This window comes from Prorops nasuta, unplaced genomic scaffold, assembly GCF_024137725.1.
Source record: "Prorops nasuta isolate Cenicafe-Biocafe unplaced genomic scaffold, Cenicafe_Pnas_1.2 PNAS00027, whole genome shotgun sequence".
NCBI classification, from domain to species: domain Eukaryota; kingdom Metazoa; phylum Arthropoda; class Insecta; order Hymenoptera; family Bethylidae; genus Prorops; species Prorops nasuta.
The window spans coordinates 2,458,267-2,477,416 of NW_027116824.1; the positions used below are offsets into that span (position 1 = coordinate 2,458,267).

General features: G+C 40.7%; 1 protein-coding gene across 1 annotated transcript in view; it reads right to left on the reverse strand.

Annotated features, from left to right (window-relative positions):
- Positions 1-14,998: 14,998 nt before the first annotated feature.
- Positions 14,999-19,150, reverse strand: part of Ets98B (DNA-binding protein Ets98B) — a 33,917-nt gene continuing 29,765 nt past the window's right edge. Inside the window, exons 5-6 of the mRNA XM_066741882.1 lie at positions 18,736-18,952; positions 14,999-18,657 (exon numbers count right to left, since the gene is read on the reverse strand). Coding sequence (XP_066597979.1) covers positions 18,296-18,657; positions 18,736-18,952 — 579 coding nt within the window. The 3' untranslated portion in view covers positions 14,999-18,295. The remainder of the gene's footprint in view (positions 18,658-18,735; positions 18,953-19,150) is intronic.

The following is a 19,150-nucleotide window of genomic DNA, read 5'->3' on the forward strand; positions in this document are numbered from 1 at the left end:
ACCTGACAGCTGCGCACTTCACTATCGATAACATCTTTTTTCTAGGCCAGCCAACCTTAATTTACCCTCCATCCAACGTTTATCGTTTCTTCCACAAAACATTATTCACTTTTCTCCTGAGATTTACAACAAATCTCCCTCCAATTTCCATCCTCTCACCAACACTTTCTGCTTTTCGCCTCACGCTCTCTGCATTCACCCCAGAGAGTGCTAAACCGCGAGTCCAGCATTCTTTTCTCGCTGCTAAATCATGCAGTGTGCTCCTCGGAGATAAGGACCGTATCTGTACAATCCCCTTAATTAATCTCATTGGAAAATTTCATCCATCATAATTTAAGATGCACAAAGCAGCTCCTCTTTCAACTAGGGTGTATTTCACCGATTGAATTTCAAGACTGGAAACGTTTAATTGATTTTGTTCTAGTTTGAGGAGAGAGAGAGAGAGAGAGAGAGAGGGAGGGAGGGAGGTATAGGTGGGAGTAAGGAGAGAAAGAGAGATGGAGAGAGACTCGAACAGCTCTCCACTGATATTTCCAACGTTATCAATATTTTATTTTTATGGCGTGATTTTAAAAATCGATAAAGTACACATTTGACGAAAGGCAAAGTTTTAAGGAACGCCTGCATAAACTGTCCTCTGTCTCTCTCTCTTTCTCTCCCTTAACCTTTTTTTTCAGTTAACCTACTATCAAAGAGAGTTTTCCTTTAGAAAAAAAAAACCTACATTTAATTTTTCCAATTTATCTAAAAAAAAATTCTCCCTTCCAGTACATTTTGTCATCCTTCGACACGGCATTTTCTGGAAAATTCAAACCAAAAGAGCGAGAGAGATATAATTAGTATACATGTAGATACACCTATGCTAAAGGCGAGAAAATTCAGCAAGAACACTGACTTATATTTTTCAAAGAATCGTATCGATAAGGAGAATGGTCTTGGGTTTGGAAATTAAGAGAGAGAGAGAGAGAGAGAGAGAGAGAATGTGTGAGGGAGAGAAAGAGAATATACAAATTAAATCTCAGAGTGTTTTTATAGAAATCTAAAATCCGACAAGTGGATCTCATCTTGCGAAAGTTTAGAGTAGGTATCCGATTATGCAATCTGTGCATTTTGTTGTTCGTCAAAGATCAACGAATAACAAGCCGTAATTTTAGATGAGAAGGTCGATTTGTCTGTCGTGTTAGTGGTAGAGTAGTTTTTCATAGTGTAATAATAATCGTAGGATTTAAGGTTCGTTAGGGTATAGAGGGAAATTTGAATTTACGTCGTGGAATAGCTTTTTAGACGGAGGTAGCTCTCAGGCTCGACCCGTGTGTAGCTTAGCAATAGTGCTCGTAGCTTAGTGCCCATTCCCCCTCAAAAACTCACACTTTATCAATCGGTGTGTAGATATCTTCGTCGTCGTGCTTTGTCAAGAAATTGAACAAAAGAAGGCTGAGAAATCACGTGACGTTAAAGCCAGCTCCATTACGTATATTATTCCCTTGGAAAATCAGGCAAATTAATTTGAAAATTCCTGTCAAGTTGCGAAAGACGATTCTTCGCCCAATTGTTATTTAACGATCGAGGCGATGGAGGAATAAAACTAACAAGGCAATGCTCGTTTAATATTTAAGTAATATTAGGGCTCGGATCGTATTTAAGTAAGAGGCTTTCGAGTGAATGGAGGATGAATTGTAACTGGGGGTTGAGATGGACGAGTTTTCTCATCCGCTTGTACAATATTGTTCGAACGTTCGTTTATCGAGATGGAATCACTCGCTCGATGGTTTACTTTGCCAGTGCGCAAAGTTTCTTCTATACATGTATACACAAACACACATGTATGTATCTTCCATGAGACGGAAACGCGACCACCTGTAGAAACAGGAGTCTAGTTCGTACAGTTAGATATTCGGTCTTATACCAAAGAAATACAAACTTTTCGCTATAAATTACTCCCTGTGTGCACTTTTCACCAGCCTGTCATCCCCATCTCTCTCATTTCATCGTAACGGAGCTTATATCACAAATATCCCTTGCCAATCTTCCGGACATGGTTGCTTTTTTTCGTTTCTCTCTCGATTAAAATTGCGAATCTCATTCCGACGAGTAAGCAAAGACTCGGGAGGCAAATTTTCGATTGGCAAAAAGAAACGACAATGTTATCGGGGGATTGGATTTTTAAAAGGTCTCCTCTCACTCTGCAAGACTGATTTTTCTCTAACCACACGATATTATCGCGCGAGCTCTCTACGCGTCTTTCTATATAATGCACTCGTTTGTACGCAAGCACGCATTCGTATACAGACACAAACACATGTTTATCGAGATGTCCATACCTTACACGCAACAGTAAGCTAGTCAGGGGTTATTAACCCCGTTCGATTTCTTTCTGCTTACCAGAGAAATTATTTATTCGATTTAACCATTTTTTCCCCCATAATGATTGTAATATATTCTTGGAAAAACAAAAGAGTTGGAAGGCGAGTATCGAAAGTTAGGGAAATGAGATAACGTTGACGAGAGGAAACCCCGAAAAAAAAAGAAAGATAAGAAAACTCTAGAAACAAAGTTAGTTCCAGAGACAGTTGTTATTCTTAAGAAAACTTTCAATGTTGTAGAAATGAACTGTTCGATACTCTCTCTCGCAATGGAGCTGCTTTAATAAGTTTTATTGTACGAATAACTGGTTAACTTTTTGAGAAATCTTTTATTTTGCTCAAGATCGAAATTGTTACGTGTAATCTTTAATGGTACTAGTTGGTATCGAAACGATTAATATCCTATTCTCACTTTCGCCGGCCGCACGCACACTCACACACGTACACGGACACGAAAGAAAGAAAGACTCAAATGTAGGATCGCACACGCGGACGCATCGGGGACTAAGATTTTCTCGAAACGTTAATATAAAACTTGGCGATCGTCTTTTAATATGTTCGTGCGGGGAAAGCCTAGTTTGACGAGGCAAGCTTTTCATTTTGGCGAAAGCATCATTCTTCAACGTTTAATAAAGAAACTTGTGAAATTCCAGTAGAATTTTGTGGAAATGTAAAAAAATTCACACTGAGACGCGAGAAAAGGTCGGGCGATTACAAAAATTAAGCATATATACTATAATGATCGTAGCTGTGTATGTATAATGTTCGGTAAGACTTAAGGAATCTGTTGCGAAGGGTAAAAAGAAAAAAAAAATGAAGATTAATAAGCAAACGATTATAACTCTAGCTCTAATTCTATCTCTATATTCTTCTACCGATTATATTTTTCTATTATATTTGTACGTTGGATTGTAAGCTCTAAACGACCAAGCGCTTTCGTGTTATCGGTGGAGGGGGGCTGGGTAATAAGAAAAACAGTCGGGAAAACGAATAATAAAACTGCAAGGGATTATTCACAAAGCGCGCGGATGGGAGGATGTTTATAAAAACAGTTGAGCAAAAAAAGTAGTTTACTCTAGAGGACGTATTTAAAGTTGCATTTCTCATTAGTCCCTCCCACGCCTCCCTCCCCAAAGATCTAGTTCGTTTAACCAATTGTCCTCGTTAACTTTTATTAGCCGAAAAATCACGCTCCACCTTAAAACCGATTGGTTTTCCAAAGAGCAAAGAAACGGAGTAATATTACCATCTGCCAGTTATCAATACACACAACTATTTTTAAGGCTCTTGTCACATACACGTATTATACGTATTAGTCATGTTCATAAGCATCTAATGTGTATGCACAGATCGAATTTATTGGACTTGGTCGCATTTTTGCGATCGACGTTTCTTATCCCCCACCCCACCCTTATTCTCCTCTAAAAATCCATGTTGAAAATACATTTTTTCTAACCTCGGTGAATGAATTATCGCGTCGGGGGGAACCTTCCGCGCGACATAACCTCACAAAGCTAACCTGTATCGTGGCTACTGGCTAGTTCCAAGGCGAGAACTCGCGTGAGACGCACTCTTACTCTAAAATGTAATAAAAGAAAAAAAAAGTAAAAAACACAAACAAATCAAAAGCTTCCGCGGTGGCGGAAGACCGTTCATTATAGGATTCTTCGTGTATTCCGCAGTGAAACACCAATTTCCATTCGTAGAATAAGCGAAAGCACTCGTTGTGGTTGACATTTGCACCGAATTAAGCTTGAGGAACGACTTCGGAACGGGGACGACGCTAGCGCTATAGGTGGCAAAGAGAGTGTCTGTCTGTACTGTTATGTGTGTGTAACGAAGGAGCAGAGACGTCGGTGGCCCAGATGAATCTCCTGTATATATCTATATCTGTATATGTAGATATATGTATGGCAATTGTCAGGCCCGAAGAAGAGCGTTACTATTCCAGCGAGCTATGCGCGAACCCGACATTTACTCGACTGCACAGACAATTCTTTTTATACCGCGGATATACGACATTGTTAAGTCTTAGTGTTTAATATCGGCCAAAGGAAATGCACACTCTTGTAACATTTGGCACAAACACACTGGACACACGTACATGCACACACACACACACACAACCCTTAAACCTACATGTACACATTGTATATTATTCAACAAAAAATCTCGGATTTTTCTCGAAATTTTCATATTTGAGTAACGAGGAGAACGATATATCATTGGATGATTGAAATTAATATAGGCTAGTTTTTATGAATCCACTACGGTGGTAACGCTCGACTATAATGTATACTACTTTCAGTGTATACTGCAATCAGAAAAGTTTATCACGCGACATTAAAGGACCAATCAAATATGTCTTCTGACTTATTGTTCATTTAAGCTAACACTGCAGCAGCCTCAAGGTACACCTCGATACTTGAACTTTGAAAAAGGATTTTTTATGATAATCTTCCTTCGGAGTATTTTCAGCAAGAATTATCTGAACAACCAAATCAATTTCTCCCTTCGCATATATATATTTCATCCGATTGATAAGCTTTTTCGATGCGATTGCGATAGCCGCGCGCGCTCACCACGTATTATTCTCTCTGATACATTCCATATAAATATATAACCTGAAAAATCTCACCTATACGGCACACGTTATATTTTAGCAAGGGAACTGAGTATCCAAAAATACATTCGACAGACTCACGTATGAAGAACCAATACATTGACACTATACATACGAGGGCATTCAAACGAATACTATATATGAAGTTTGAACGCACGTATACACACACGAATAACTATTATACTCTTAATATAATATACATATAAAACATATATTTCTTATTATCAAAAGGGTGAAGTAGAACGTAAGGTTGCTACTTTGAAGAATCAAATTTGCATGTTTTTTGCGACGAGTTGGGAAGGATAGCGTGTACAATGGGCAAACAAAAGGAGAAAAAACGGGGCTTTTGAGAGATTGTTCGAATCGAAGAGGGACTGATAAAGAGAGAAAAAGGGACGAGAAGGCGAAAATATGAAATAATAATAATGACGATATACTGTAAACGGTTAAGCAAGCGCCGTGAGATTCCCGGTAAGCGTGAGCATTCTTAGCGACCTCTTCCGTATTTTCGAGAAAGCTGCACCAAAAGGGAAAGCCCCTAATGAGAGAGAGAGAGAGAGAGAGAGAGAGAGAGAGAGTAAGCAATCGTACATACATGCATACCAATCGTGGCCGTTATTGGAATATCCAACGAAAATGTCGAGCATTTCAAGCTAGCGACGCGCGATTAAACTTAGCTACACACGAAAACCCGAATCCTCGCCAGAGCTAAGCTGCACCTTTGGTACTCTCTTTGTCTCTTTGTCCAAAAAATGTGAAGAAATAAAAGAAAGAAAAAAATAAATATCTCACATTGTTGAGTTCTCCCATTTGTGGCAGGTGCATACGAATCGGGAACCCCACGGGTCGCCGATTCATGTTTGTTTGGTTTTTATTGTCAGAAGTTTCTATTTTTCCATAATACGATAAGGGGCGATAATATTTACTATTGATATATGAATGTGTGGGAGAGAGCGAATGGTACAAAAGAAAGGAAAAAATTGGAAAATGTTGCGGTTAATATTGAAAAACCAGTATCGTGGATGAAGCTTGTTTTACCAGTTTAGCTTAAGCGAACACGAAACAGCATTAACAATATCGATAATTGCTATATGATTATATCGCAGCTGATTTATACTAAGGAAAAACACAACTCTGAATGATACGAGTTGCGGTCCTGCGGAAATATCGACAGCCAATTCATGGACATTGTAAAGGGTGTGTGTGAGAGAGAGAGAGAGAGAGAGAGCTGGTAAAGGAACGAAGGTGTGCGTAAGAAAGACAATTTTTTTCTTGTTATGAACTAAGTGTGCCTAGTCAATAGAATATATCTGGTCAATTTTAATATTATATATATATATTATATATTATATATTATTACAATTATATTATTTAACTTGATACCGTAATATTACAATGTGAAACCTATCGGACATGAATTAAAGAAAAAAATAAATAAAATAAATAAATAATGATACGACAATGATTGTGCTGTGTTGTACTACGAAATGTTGGCCTGTGACTATATTTGTAGCTATTATACATACGTACCGTACACGCATAAAAACATACGCATACGTACATATATATACGTGTCTATATATGTAGGTTTTGCCATCTGTGAAACTGTCGGTGAGCATTATCATTGGACAACGCCGAGAATCATGAAAGTTAGGTTATGTTTGGAAAGCTCGTTTGCAGCTTACATCCAGATATTCTCCCAAGGGATCCTCCGAAACTTACTTAGCAAAACCTTCGTAAGACTGCGTATTATAATAATGCTAAATATATTATATTGATTATACAATAAATATTAACAAATAGCGACGACTATGGGTTCAAAGAATATTTCTCGTGGCTTTTTGTAGAAAAATTGAGCGTTCCCTCGGTCAAAGGGATTGATAATACTTAACGCACACACTTCGCTCCAACCAATTCTTTTTTTTTTTTTTTTTTCTATTCCTTTTTCGACTGTTTAGCGAACGCTATAAGGCTTAAAGAAAGGTTTCGGCGCTCCCACGGAGAGAATCTGGCGTGACGCAAACCGAGTCCCGATAACGAAACAAATTGGGCAATAAAGTAAAGTGGATTTCACGATTTTCCAGCCTTCGATTTTTATTGGGGGTGGAAGGGAGAGGGGGCAGGATGGGGAGAGAGTCCATTTCTAACCCCTAGCGATGCTCTTTCGCGCTTCGCCAACCAAAGTGTGACGGCTCTCGGCAAACTTTTTTTTTTGCTTTCTTCTGGCCACAAGCCGATCAGTTTCAAAGAGGAATAGAGTCAATGGACGTAAGAATCTCTTTTTCCCTTCCGTCACTCGGAAAAAAAACGCGCAGCAGCCGGCGAAAGCCTTCTCGTCCGTGAAAATGCAAGAAGAAAGCAAGAAAAAGAATGATCGTTGTGGGTGGAGAGACAAAGAAGGCATGCGAGCGAGCGAGAGAGTGAACGTGAGAGAAAGTTGAGCGAAAAATATTTTTTCTAACGAAAAATTCTTGTCCCTTTCGAGAAGTCCCTTGTTACGCGCCACACGTAGACGCTATTAATGATTGGCTTGTGGAAAAATGCGTGTTGAACGGAATGAAACTGTGTGTGTGTGTGTGTGTTTGTGCGCGCGCGTTCGCCTGTGTGTGAGAGAGTCAGAGAGGTTAAGGGTCATATCAAGGTTGGTTATGGAGTAAGGAGGCTATTTATTTAGGATATAACTAAATGGTCTGTTTTAATGTGTCACGGGCTACACGTATTGTACTATAATATCTAACAATAAAGTATTTTGTTTGCTTCAGCGATGTCTCATTTCTCGAAAAATCCTGCTTAATTCCCGGCCAGATTCATAAACATCACACTTTTAAAGGTAAAACCTCTGGCATATATAAAAATACGAATAAAAACCATATTTCATTTGTTTATTCGCAGGGATAACAGAGATACCGAGGAAAAAGCTGTTTTCTTTTATTTTCAAGAATGGTATACATTTTTCTTGCATTTTTCAGTCCTCTCTTCTCTTTTCCCGCTGCTTAGTTTTTAGTTTTTATTTTGAAAAACAATCGACTCGTCTCGCGCGATTCTCCATAATAAACGGCAGATTGCAAGATCTCGAGTGGATACGAATGGGAGTTTTCAGAGAGTTAAAATAGCTTATTAGTTGAGCATGGTTAAAGGGCAATCCTTTGATGGCGCCACTGATGTCGGTGCAATGATGGCCTTGTACCACTGTCGCTGCTCTTTTCCCGTCGCCTTAAAGGGCTACGAGTGCATTAAGCTCCGCCATAAATTTTTCAAAGAATATCAAAATGCCAGTGCAGCCCGGAAAGCATTTTAACCCAGTTTTCCATATTATTAATTTTACCGTGGAACACTTGCCAGCCAACATCCACAGAGACCGCTAGCTTTTATTTATGCCGCGATCTGCCATTATTTACTTTTTCTGCATGAAACATTTGAGCATCAGCTTTCAATTCGACAACAAACGTACATCTATATATATATATGTATATATCTATATGTTGTGCAAAACCCAAATACACACATGCACGCGCAGTGTCGATTATAACCTTGCATTGTTCGAACGAATCGTGCTGCTGTGTTGGGATTATAGTTCAACGTTATAATCACTAATCGAGATAAAACTGTGCTCAGTTATTACGACTCGTCGTTTAACGTTTCTCTAAGAAACACGAGATGCCGGACCTATTGTCGACCCTCACCACTTGCTAATTTAATTTTTCACTGGTATCTCGCGAAAAATCGCATAGAAAATAAGAACTCCTTTCAATATACCCCAAGCATTGTTTACCCGCCTCTAATGAAATCGCATCGTTTATCTAGCTACATCTAGTCGACTAGAAAGCGTCGTTACACTCAATTGTCACGCTACTAGCTTATCTTACTGTGGATTATTAAATTTTCTTTTTTTTGGTTATTATTTTATTAAAATATCTAGCTCGTTTTGCGTTTATCAGCAGCTTCTAGTCCATGGTTTTTAACGTTGAGGTGATTCGATGTTACCGAATGTGAATAAATTGTTATGAATGTTGTTGGTATCGCGTTGCAGAGTCTATTCCTTTGTCGTCGGTTGAAGGGAAATTTAGCTTCTTCCGTGAGAGAAGGCAGAGCAGAGGTAGAGAGAGATAGTCCTCGGCCACTTAGCCCCTGCACGCCAAGCTATATATTTGTTTACCCCCAACCTGACTCATTTCAGTTAATCATCCTCTTGGCTTTCCCACGTTGGTGCGCCACCCCCGTTGGCAGGTGAGGGGTAGGCGGGGGGGGGGGATGACTGGCTTGGCTGGTGTAGGTAGGTATCCCAACTCCACCCAGCTCCGCTCCCCTTCCCCTCATCCCGCCGCCACGCATCATATCCCTCTCCCTTCTCCTCTCCCCGCCCCTCTAAGCCCTAACCCCCCACAAGGGCCCACGCGACGCGATCGATGGAGCGTCGCCCGCGGTGAGTAACCTGTCGACTCTGTCGGCGAATATCTGTAAATGTAGACGCCAACTCAAACACCCACGAATTCCAAAGCCTTTCGAAATGTAATATTTTTCCTATCCGGATTATTCGCTTTTCCTCATTATCTGCCCGATATTACACCCCATCCATTTTCCCACTTTTATACTACTTATTTTTACTACTTGGATACCGAGCTTTTTATAAAGCTTCTATGCAGCAACAGCGAAATATACATCAATCTTTCCCACTTGGATACTGCGCTTTTTATAGAGTTACATTTTAAGCTTGTATATCGAACTCGCAGGTTTCACCGGTAGCACTTCTTCTTATCCCCTGTCATTAAAAATTTAATTGCTTTTTCTAGTTGGCTCTCGTCATTAAAGTAAATAATTTTTTTCCCTGTTGTAAAGCTTGGCAATAGTTTTTATCGCGACTCCTTTGAGCGCCAACTGTTAATTTGTTGCGTTAAATGTCTTCTAATTCAAGTGAATCGAAAAGGAATCATACAACGTATTAATGCGTGGCGGAAAGTAATCGATGCCACTTACAAGCTGGCTTATATACTATTGTCGTTTTGCTTTAACCTTCTGACGTCTACGCTGAAATGGGATTTTATCCCCTCGTAAAACTAATGCGAGATTCAATATTATTGAAGTATTAAAAATAATGTTGCTTCGAGTGTTGGATCGAATAGAGTTCGAGTGCAAAAAGGTTTTAGGCGAAAGAATGAATGATTCAAAGTTTTCTTGTATTTACGAATTAAGCACACTCATATAGATTCGGGTTACCCTTTATCAATGACGGGAAGTACCATTGGAGGATTTCGACGCCGCAAATCTTATTAGAGACGCTCTCGGCATCTCTTCTCACGTCTTCGAGTGTCATTCTGTATAATCCACGTGCTCGTTTTCCCATCCCTAACCCTTTCGCTCTCCTACATTTCCCTCTCTAACTACTCCATCAGACAAATCTCCAAATATTTACGCCACTGGTTTTCCGCAAAAGCACTTATTCAGCTCGCTCAGAATTTCGTGATGGATTTTCGACGACAGACGAATTTTCTCAGGCTCATCTAAAATTATCCATCGAGCCACGAATAATCCCACACTCTTAATTCTATATCCGAGTCTTAACTCGATATACCATAATTTTCCCATAGCAATTATTTTTCAATTTTCTCGCGATACCGTTATAAAAATATGTTTAAACTGCGAACAAAGGGGGAAAGGTCAGAAAGAAACGGGGAAAGAAAAATATTATTTCGCCGAAGAAAATTGCGGGACTGGCTCTCTTGGGAAATCACAAATGCGAATTACACAGGTTATCGAACTTTTTTCTCTCTTTTCGGTTTCCTGCTCCTCTTCTTTATCATTCCCCCTAAAATGATACATGAAAAACACCTGAACAAGGTTTAGCCCGTCATAAAATATGAATGAGCTCTATTTATTTTTTTATATTTCTACAAATATCTATACTATTTTATTGATATTTTAAGATTGTACCGCGCGAAGTGAGGCGCGGCCTCTTTTAGACTACGGTCAAAGTTCAAGAGAGAGCTTCACATTTCCCCGCTGCGCCTTGGGTAAATCCTATCGCACTCTGCTGTGCTGTAAGTGCTCCCCCCTCCCTCTCCTTTTTAAGAAAGGTAATGTGCCAGCTGCTATCCAACAATAATTCTACTTTACCTACAATCTATCGACTCAGCCGGTAACAAAGTTCAGTGCAATGTTGTTACAGCTAGCTAGATGTCGCGTCAATCGTAAAACTCAAGCAACCACTTTCTAACTCTCGATCAAGAGACACAGTACGGTCTTAAGGGCAGTCATTTCGAGCGAAAAAAAAACCTTTTTAAGCGAATATCCAACTAAACTATACCTAATTTTATTTTCGATTAATATATTGTGAGATCAACTAAATTAATGAAAAATCTGATGAAGTCTTCGTTATATATCATGCCGGTATAAGCTTACAAATGGGATATAATTGACCTGCAGTTAGCGTTTTACTTCGAGAATAACGTTCTGCGAAAACAATTTTCTGCCATCTGAATACTGACAGTCTTAAGCATCGAGTGTCCTTTGTCTCTCTTTTACTAGTGCTAAAAAAGATATCTTAAGCACGCCCTTCTATACATGATCTGATTAGGAATATCGCTATAAAAATATCTAATAGAATTAATTTAAATATAACGATCGAAAAAGAACCTCTGTTCGTGTTTGCATTCGAGAATAAATAAAAATGATAAAATGAGGTACATGAATTCTCGGAGGCAGATAATAGTCGAAGAAACTTTAATTTAAATTAATTGAAGAGAAGTGAGGGGGGCACGGGTTTTAAACGTAAAGTACGTAATGAAAATAATCACAAAATATTGACCATATAGCAACGAAAGAAAGCTCTATCAGATTACCAAATGTTGAAAAAGTCCGAAGCTTTACGAATGTTTGTAAATTTATGGCAAGAGAGATATAAAGTGCATCAAGGTGCATAATAATGTATTGGTCAGTGGGAGAATTTCTGAAGACAAGAATGTTTGGTCGGCGAGTATTTTTTGTTCGCTGACGGCTCTGTCTCGATCGGGCGCGTCGATAACTCAGACTGCGATTTACTGTCATTCGTTGCTCTCTCCAACACCAGTGGCCCCCCATCGCATCAGGAGGGGGGGGGGGGATGAGGAAGGGGAGGTCGGGTCGCGTTATGTTGCCGCTAATTTGGATTTATGTTCGCATTCGCACGTCGGACGAGATCCACTATCGTTCCTTTTCCTCCTTTCGTTGGAAATTTAGCGCCTAAGAGGAGCTCAAACGTTTTCTACCCTGACCAAACCGGCATGCGAGGCACACGTTGCCCATTCCGACGTATATACAGCGCCGAGCGCGAATCAGCGTGCAAGAATTATTGCTATCCAAGGGCTGTTAAATAATTTATCCGAGAAATTGTTCCTGCGCGTTCAATTACCCGGCCGGTTTGCGAATTTAACGCGGGATGTGGGTACGAGAAGATTGGACGAATGATTAAGGTAGATTATCGCGATTAGAGAGTGCAAAGCGGGTGTCAAAGAGGCCGATGGGTGGCGAAAAAAGCGTGATTGGCAGTGCCACAGTCATTACTTGTCATTCCTCGCCCCTTCTAACCACTGTAATCCGTACTTCATTTCGACGACCGCGGCCGCAAAAGCCACATTACATCCACCGCCATCTTTCTTTCTTCGGTAGCGCCTGCAGCCGCCATGCGACCTGCAGCGATCCACCTTTTTAATACGCACAATTAGACGCATCGGCTGACGCGCGCTTTCTATAACGAAAATAAGGCGCATTCCGCGGAGCCTACGATCTTTCGTGCACTCTTTTCCACCTTATTGCAGTGTCGTTTCCTCTATTCTTCATCCGCCTCTCGCCTCAACTACCCCACCCCCCCCCCCCCTCCTCCTCTACACTCCTTCCTCTCAATCTCTATTCACGATACACCCCCGCAAGATGAGCGTACCAGCGCGCGCTGCCAGCCAAGGACAACAACATTCTCCGCGAAACTAATTGTCAGATAAATATGTGTGTACAGACAACGGCTGCCATCGCATTCAATAAGCTCGGCTACCGATGCTGAAATTAGGTTAAACTTTATCCGACTGACTAAACCATAAATTAACGATACATTATTGAGAGACCGTCTCATTTTTTACTCGAGGCTAATTAATTTCAATAGTTTTAAGAAAGTCAGTCTGTGGCTTCGAATTACCCTAACAATATATTACTTTATAATCATGCACTAGGAGAACTTGACATTTTAGAAAAATAAACCTCTATACTTATAGCTTACGACAGCCCTCTAACTTAGTTTTTGACTCGTGAATCTCCTCGGTAGATAGCAGAGATCTCTCACGTACATCCAGATATTTTCACTATATTCTGCATATTACAGCATCTATCACCGACTTTGCGGAAAAGGGCTTGAGAAAATCAGTACCTCAAAATTTATTTAAACTCCGATCTTGATCAATTTCGACTGTACATTAAGAGGGAAACGCGGATGAGATGTATATATATAGATGTAAAGAGATGGAGGTAAGCTTAAGCTGAGATTCGTAGCGAAGGTTTGGTTAATTAAGATGAGAAATGATAAATTGGGGTGAGACGTAGGGTTGAAAAATAGTAGAGGCGGTAAAACCGTATAATTTTCCACACTTCGCAGTTGGGTTGATTAACACAAACAACGAGAGGGAGGTAGCTCGTATATATCGGCTTGCGCAAAAGAGACGAATTCACTTTTAAGATGGAAGATCCAGAAACGGCGTGGCGGAATAAAGGCCGGTAATATTTGCGAGTTATCGGCACGGCGGTATCATAAGTAGTACCCATTCCTCTTCGGCAACTCTTACCGCGGCTTGGTTTACACTTCATTTTGCATCGACTCCGATCCTGCCGGCCGATACATCACGATATGCCTTCTTCCCTCAGCGCCAGCCAGCTGAGAATTCGCGAAAATCGTGCTCCATACCCAGAAGCAACTACATCAAACACCTTCCCACCCTCTTCAATCCATCCTACTCTATAGGCTCTTCGACATCCATCGCGTGGATCAGTTCAACTCAGAGATATCTTTTCCGTTTAAAAAAATTAAAAAATTGCAATTTAAAATATATATCCGTAATATTTTTCTGAGGATTTTTTTCAAGACCTTACGAAGGTGGTAGATTTGAAAATGCGTGACGAGCCATTGGTATATAAATACGGTTTAGAGTGTTTTTATAATTGACCGCACGCAATTTTCTTAAAGCGATCACCAATGGCGATCCAGCGGACTCGGGACTCGATCTTTTCAGCAGAACCCTCTTCTTGGCGGCTCTCGGAGGTGTTGTTGCAACAAGGTGTTAGATTAATTGTACGATTAAATCATCGTAAATCTCGAAAAGGGACGCCCACCGCTCGTGGCAGCCCTCTCGACGTTTCCAGACCGATACGAATCTTTATGGCCGCGAGATTTTCTCCTTCTATTTCTTATTCTCACTTGCGTCCACCTCTCTTTGCCTCAGCACCATTAACGATACTCCATAAAATACATAAACTGCGCTAATTCACCATTCGTCCCCTTAAATCGACTCGAGAGCCACCTTAGGATCTCGTGAATCTCTTTGGTAACCTCAGGGTGAGTCTCAAAATGAGGCATCGCTGTTAAATGGCCATCGCATTTATTTCAAACGAAATTTGATACTGCACGAACAATTGTGAGAATATCAAGATTTGGAATCTTAATAACGGTTGGCGTGTAAGATCCTCCCTGAAATTTTTAACGCCCGTTGAATCACGCGTATGCCGTATATATATATATATATATATATATATACAAAAATACGCACGTAAATCCTCGCGGTGATTCACGTTTCCATCTACGATTGGTGATCAGAAAAACTTTCACTTTTCATCACCCGGCCACTTTCGATGTGACACATGCACGGGCCTGATTACGCTATTGATAAAAATGAAAGTCTTGACTATTTGGCGTCGAATGAAAGAGCCTAATTGCTTATATAGGAGGACGGGGATATTAGGTGATAGAAACAAAACAGCAATAATTTTTTTGTATTTTTCGATATATTTGCACATTGTTAGTACCTCGCTCCGAAATTTGGCAGAGATAAAATATGTATTGAAAAAATAACATATATATTATGTATATTATATATTATAATAATAATAGTTATTGTTATAAAGTTACTAATTATTGTTAACGAAGCCTAATTTCATTAGGACAGATGGAGTGCCTTTTGTTATAAATATACATAGTTTTAACAATCTCTTATCTCGAATGGTCGCGTTAATGAAGTGCGATGTTCGAATGTTTCGCATCTAAAAGATATAGCCGTCTTTCCACGTATCGTATGCGTGTATATGTACAGTTAAAGCGATCTCTTCGAATGGAAGCACCCGATTATCAAAATTTTCATATAAAAAATATTTCAACGACGTGGAAAATAATTCCTCAACGTCAAAGAGTGTTTCTCGAAAGTTCATCCCGTAAAACTAGCATGAAAATATGTATAATTGCACTTGTGCTTGTATAATGTAAGACTAATAATGATAATAATGATATAATAATAATAAAAATAATAATAATGGAAATAAAAAATAATGAAGAAGATAGGCAATAAATATCGATCGAGTTGGATGGGATTGAGCGTCGGAGCCTCGTGGATAAGAAATGTATTAAAAGTATTGGAATACAGAGGATCTCGTGTTGAAATCGATTCTCGATACGCAACCAACTTTATCCGTAGGATTCGAACAGCGAGAATAGATGAGGTCTTGGCTGGAAATGCCCTCACGTGGCTCGGAATACTACGGATACTTTGGTACTACTGGCAATACATTTCTTATTACCTGTCGGAAAGCCCGGCTACCAAGTCCCTGTAAACGTTATAGAACAACCCGAGTGCCTTCTTTGTATCGCTGAAATCGCCAGGTGTAAAAGCCCCATTTCCTCCTCCCCCTCGTGCTTGGATTACATAAAACAGCATCCCATTAATCTCCTATTCATCCTATTCGATTATCGTCTAGCACAATCAAGCCATAATATCATTCAACAAAATCCTTTAACCATTGTAAACTTCCGCATTAAAAAATTGAGCAATAAAATGCATTAAAGTAGAGTGCTAATCAAACATTTCGTGCTCTGTCTCGATATTTCTTGGAGTAAAATTAACAATTCTACACAGCATTTTCACACGTACATTTTTTCTTTTTGGTATCAGCGTTACAAGAAGGCAGAAGCTCTTAGTATCTATGATAAGGCTATATTGGTGTAAGGGAAAACAATAAATAGGACGGTGGTACAGAGCGATTACACCGCCAGTGTACAACCGTATGGTGAGCTGAAGTAGAGAAAGGAAGGTCAACTACCAAGGAGTTTTTAATGAAACGTTCGAATAAACTTAACAGGCATTCGGAGCGCCTATTATAAATAACCTTACGTGAAAAACAGAACAAAACGGTTACCTACAACTGCATAATTAACAGCTTTGCTTCGCCTCTGGCTAAAACCTCGCGAATTAGCTTTAAATATCATTTGTATATATATATATAATATACTCCATTTTATATCCATAAAAATATTCCTCTTTTAATAACCATACAACTCTAATGTGTGTGTGTGTATACAAAATAGAATAATAATAATAATGTTAAAAATAATAGACAAAAGACGGAAAAAGATAATCGCGAAAGCGAGTAAAATCTCAATCGAGTAACTTGATAAAGTTGGCTCACGCGAGCCTCTTAAAAAACTAGAAATCCTTAATAGCTAGTCGTTCATGGAACATACAAAGTTTAATATATCATAGATATATGGGACCAAATTCACCGTACACCAACCGCGCAAATCGGCTACCTCGGCCTAATAGCGATCGTCAATTTTTCTCCGAATAGCTCGCTCAGCTCCTTTTTTCTTCATTCCTTCGAGATATCCATAGCAAAGGGGACCGAGAAACTTTTTCCGCAGCCGATCAATCAAACCTGAAAACCCGTCCACACCCCATTTGCATGTAGGATTTGCCAGAAATTAAAAAGTAAAGCAGGACAAAAGTTACGGTTCTTTCACCACGGAGCACAAGAGGATCAACATTTTTGACGGCAGTGGCTAAAAACTATGGAAATCGATCCGTGATACGGATCGAAGAAGCATGGATAATTTCGTGCAGGAAGGATCGAATACGATTCGAAGAAGTAGGTATGCATTTCGGATTGATCGGTGGTTTCTTTATTCGTGGAGTTTGGCGAGCGATTCAAGCGAGATTCGACAGGGTGGAAGAAAGCAGCGCGAAGATTTCCGCGAGCCAAAATCTCACCAATCGCAATGACTCGAGGTATTCGCGGCGGTGGCCAGTAAGCAATCGTAAGAATAGAGAGGAAAGAGTGATTCCTTTCGAGTTCCGCCAGTTTGCCTCTCTCTCTCTCTCTCTTTCTCTCTCCCTCTTTCTCTCTCTAGCAGCTACTCCCTTCTTTCATCGCTAGACTCTCCTCATCCTCTACCGATTCGGACTCTGGGGGACGTACCTCCCCTCCGGTCCTATTACATTCTTCATCCAGCGAGAGGTCCAAAGCATCCGGACCAGCCTTACCTCGATCTTCGAGCACTCGATAATTACCATCGTCCCATTAGATTCCGTAACACACTCCAAATGCTTAAACTGCGAAAGTCTCATTGCTGATCCAGGTAAAGCCATTCCGCTGCTTTTTCTCGGGAGGGTGGTTCGCGTGAAACAAGAGAGCGCTCGACATCCTTACGCGTACGATACAATAATTACAATAGAGAATCGGACAGGTAAAGAGAGAAAGTTGAAAACAAAAAATAGGAAAGAATAGAGTAGAAGAGAAGAAGATGAAAAAAAAGATTCGCCCAATACGGGCGTACGTAATGATACCCGAGGGTGGCCGTACGTTATCCGAACAGATAACGAAGTCCACGACGGATCTTCGTAGATTTCCGACCTCCGTGCTGATTCTCAACTCTCAAACACGCGAAAGAGACACGCTTCACATTCACACAAGTAGTTGGGAAAAGCCGGCGGCATTTTGAGTCCAACGCGAGACCCGTAACCGCACTGGTTCCGTTGTCGACCAGTTTTTCCCGCCTTTGCCGGGGATTCCCAGCTACGCGCGTCGGTCACGTGACCGCCGCGCTTGCGCAGACGCTCATTTTAGGAAAGAGACGGAAGCCCCCACTCACCATCCACCGCGCTCCGCTGCTGCCACAATCCCGGACAAAGGATTCTCGTCCGTCCGCCTCTGTTTTGAAAATATTTTTTAATCTGGAGGAATCTTTGGAGCAAAAATCGCGTGGATCGCGAATTTTTGGGATTGCGCAATAACGGAGCCGAAGGGTTCAGCTTTCTTAAAGGCAGTAGGGATGACAGAACTGATAAACGAGCCTCTGGCTGCGTTCCGTCTTCTTCATGATACCCTTCTTGTAGTACTGCCTGATGCTGCGACTAAGCTTATCGTAATTCATCGCTGGTCGATTCTTCCGCTTGCCCCAGAGTCTGGCAACGCGGACCGAGTCTTCGATCTTGAAGACACCCTTGCTTCGATCCAGCCAGCGAATGCAGGAACCATGGATCCCGGGACTCTGCAGGAGCTCCTTCAGGAACTGCCACAGGTGTATGTGTGAACCACCACCGTTTCGTATCTTTCCCCCACCACCTCCTCCCCCAACAACAGTGCCGGATTGCCCTTGATCGCCCTCCTCGTCCTCATCTAAAATCAGAGACACCGTTGCTCGACGAGGAACAAAAAAAAAAATTGTGAAAATTTATGAAAAGGAAAAAAAAGTACCATCGGAAAATTCCATGCTGCACGTGGATCCTTTCACGCTTGGGGTTGCCGCGGAAGCAAGGGCTCCTGCGGTGACAGGTGTGTTAACGACGTTGCCGCCATTTCCGGAAGTCTGCACGACTCCCGCAGGGCTCCAGGAAGCAGCTAGAGTGTTCCTCGGTGACTCCTCCACTGCGGCTTTCCAAATTTCCAGCTGGGCGTGCAACATACTTCCGCACTACGGAAAAGCAAATTTGTCGCGTTGCATTATAGAGATTCTTATTATTTATCGATAATATATTAAAATGTGCGAGTATTTGATTTATTTTTTCAAAGATTCTGGGACAGATTTGAATTGGTTCGAGATCAGGTGAGAAGAATAGAATAAAGGAGTAGAGTGGGGGATAGTAGATAACAACACGTCGGTTGTCAGAAT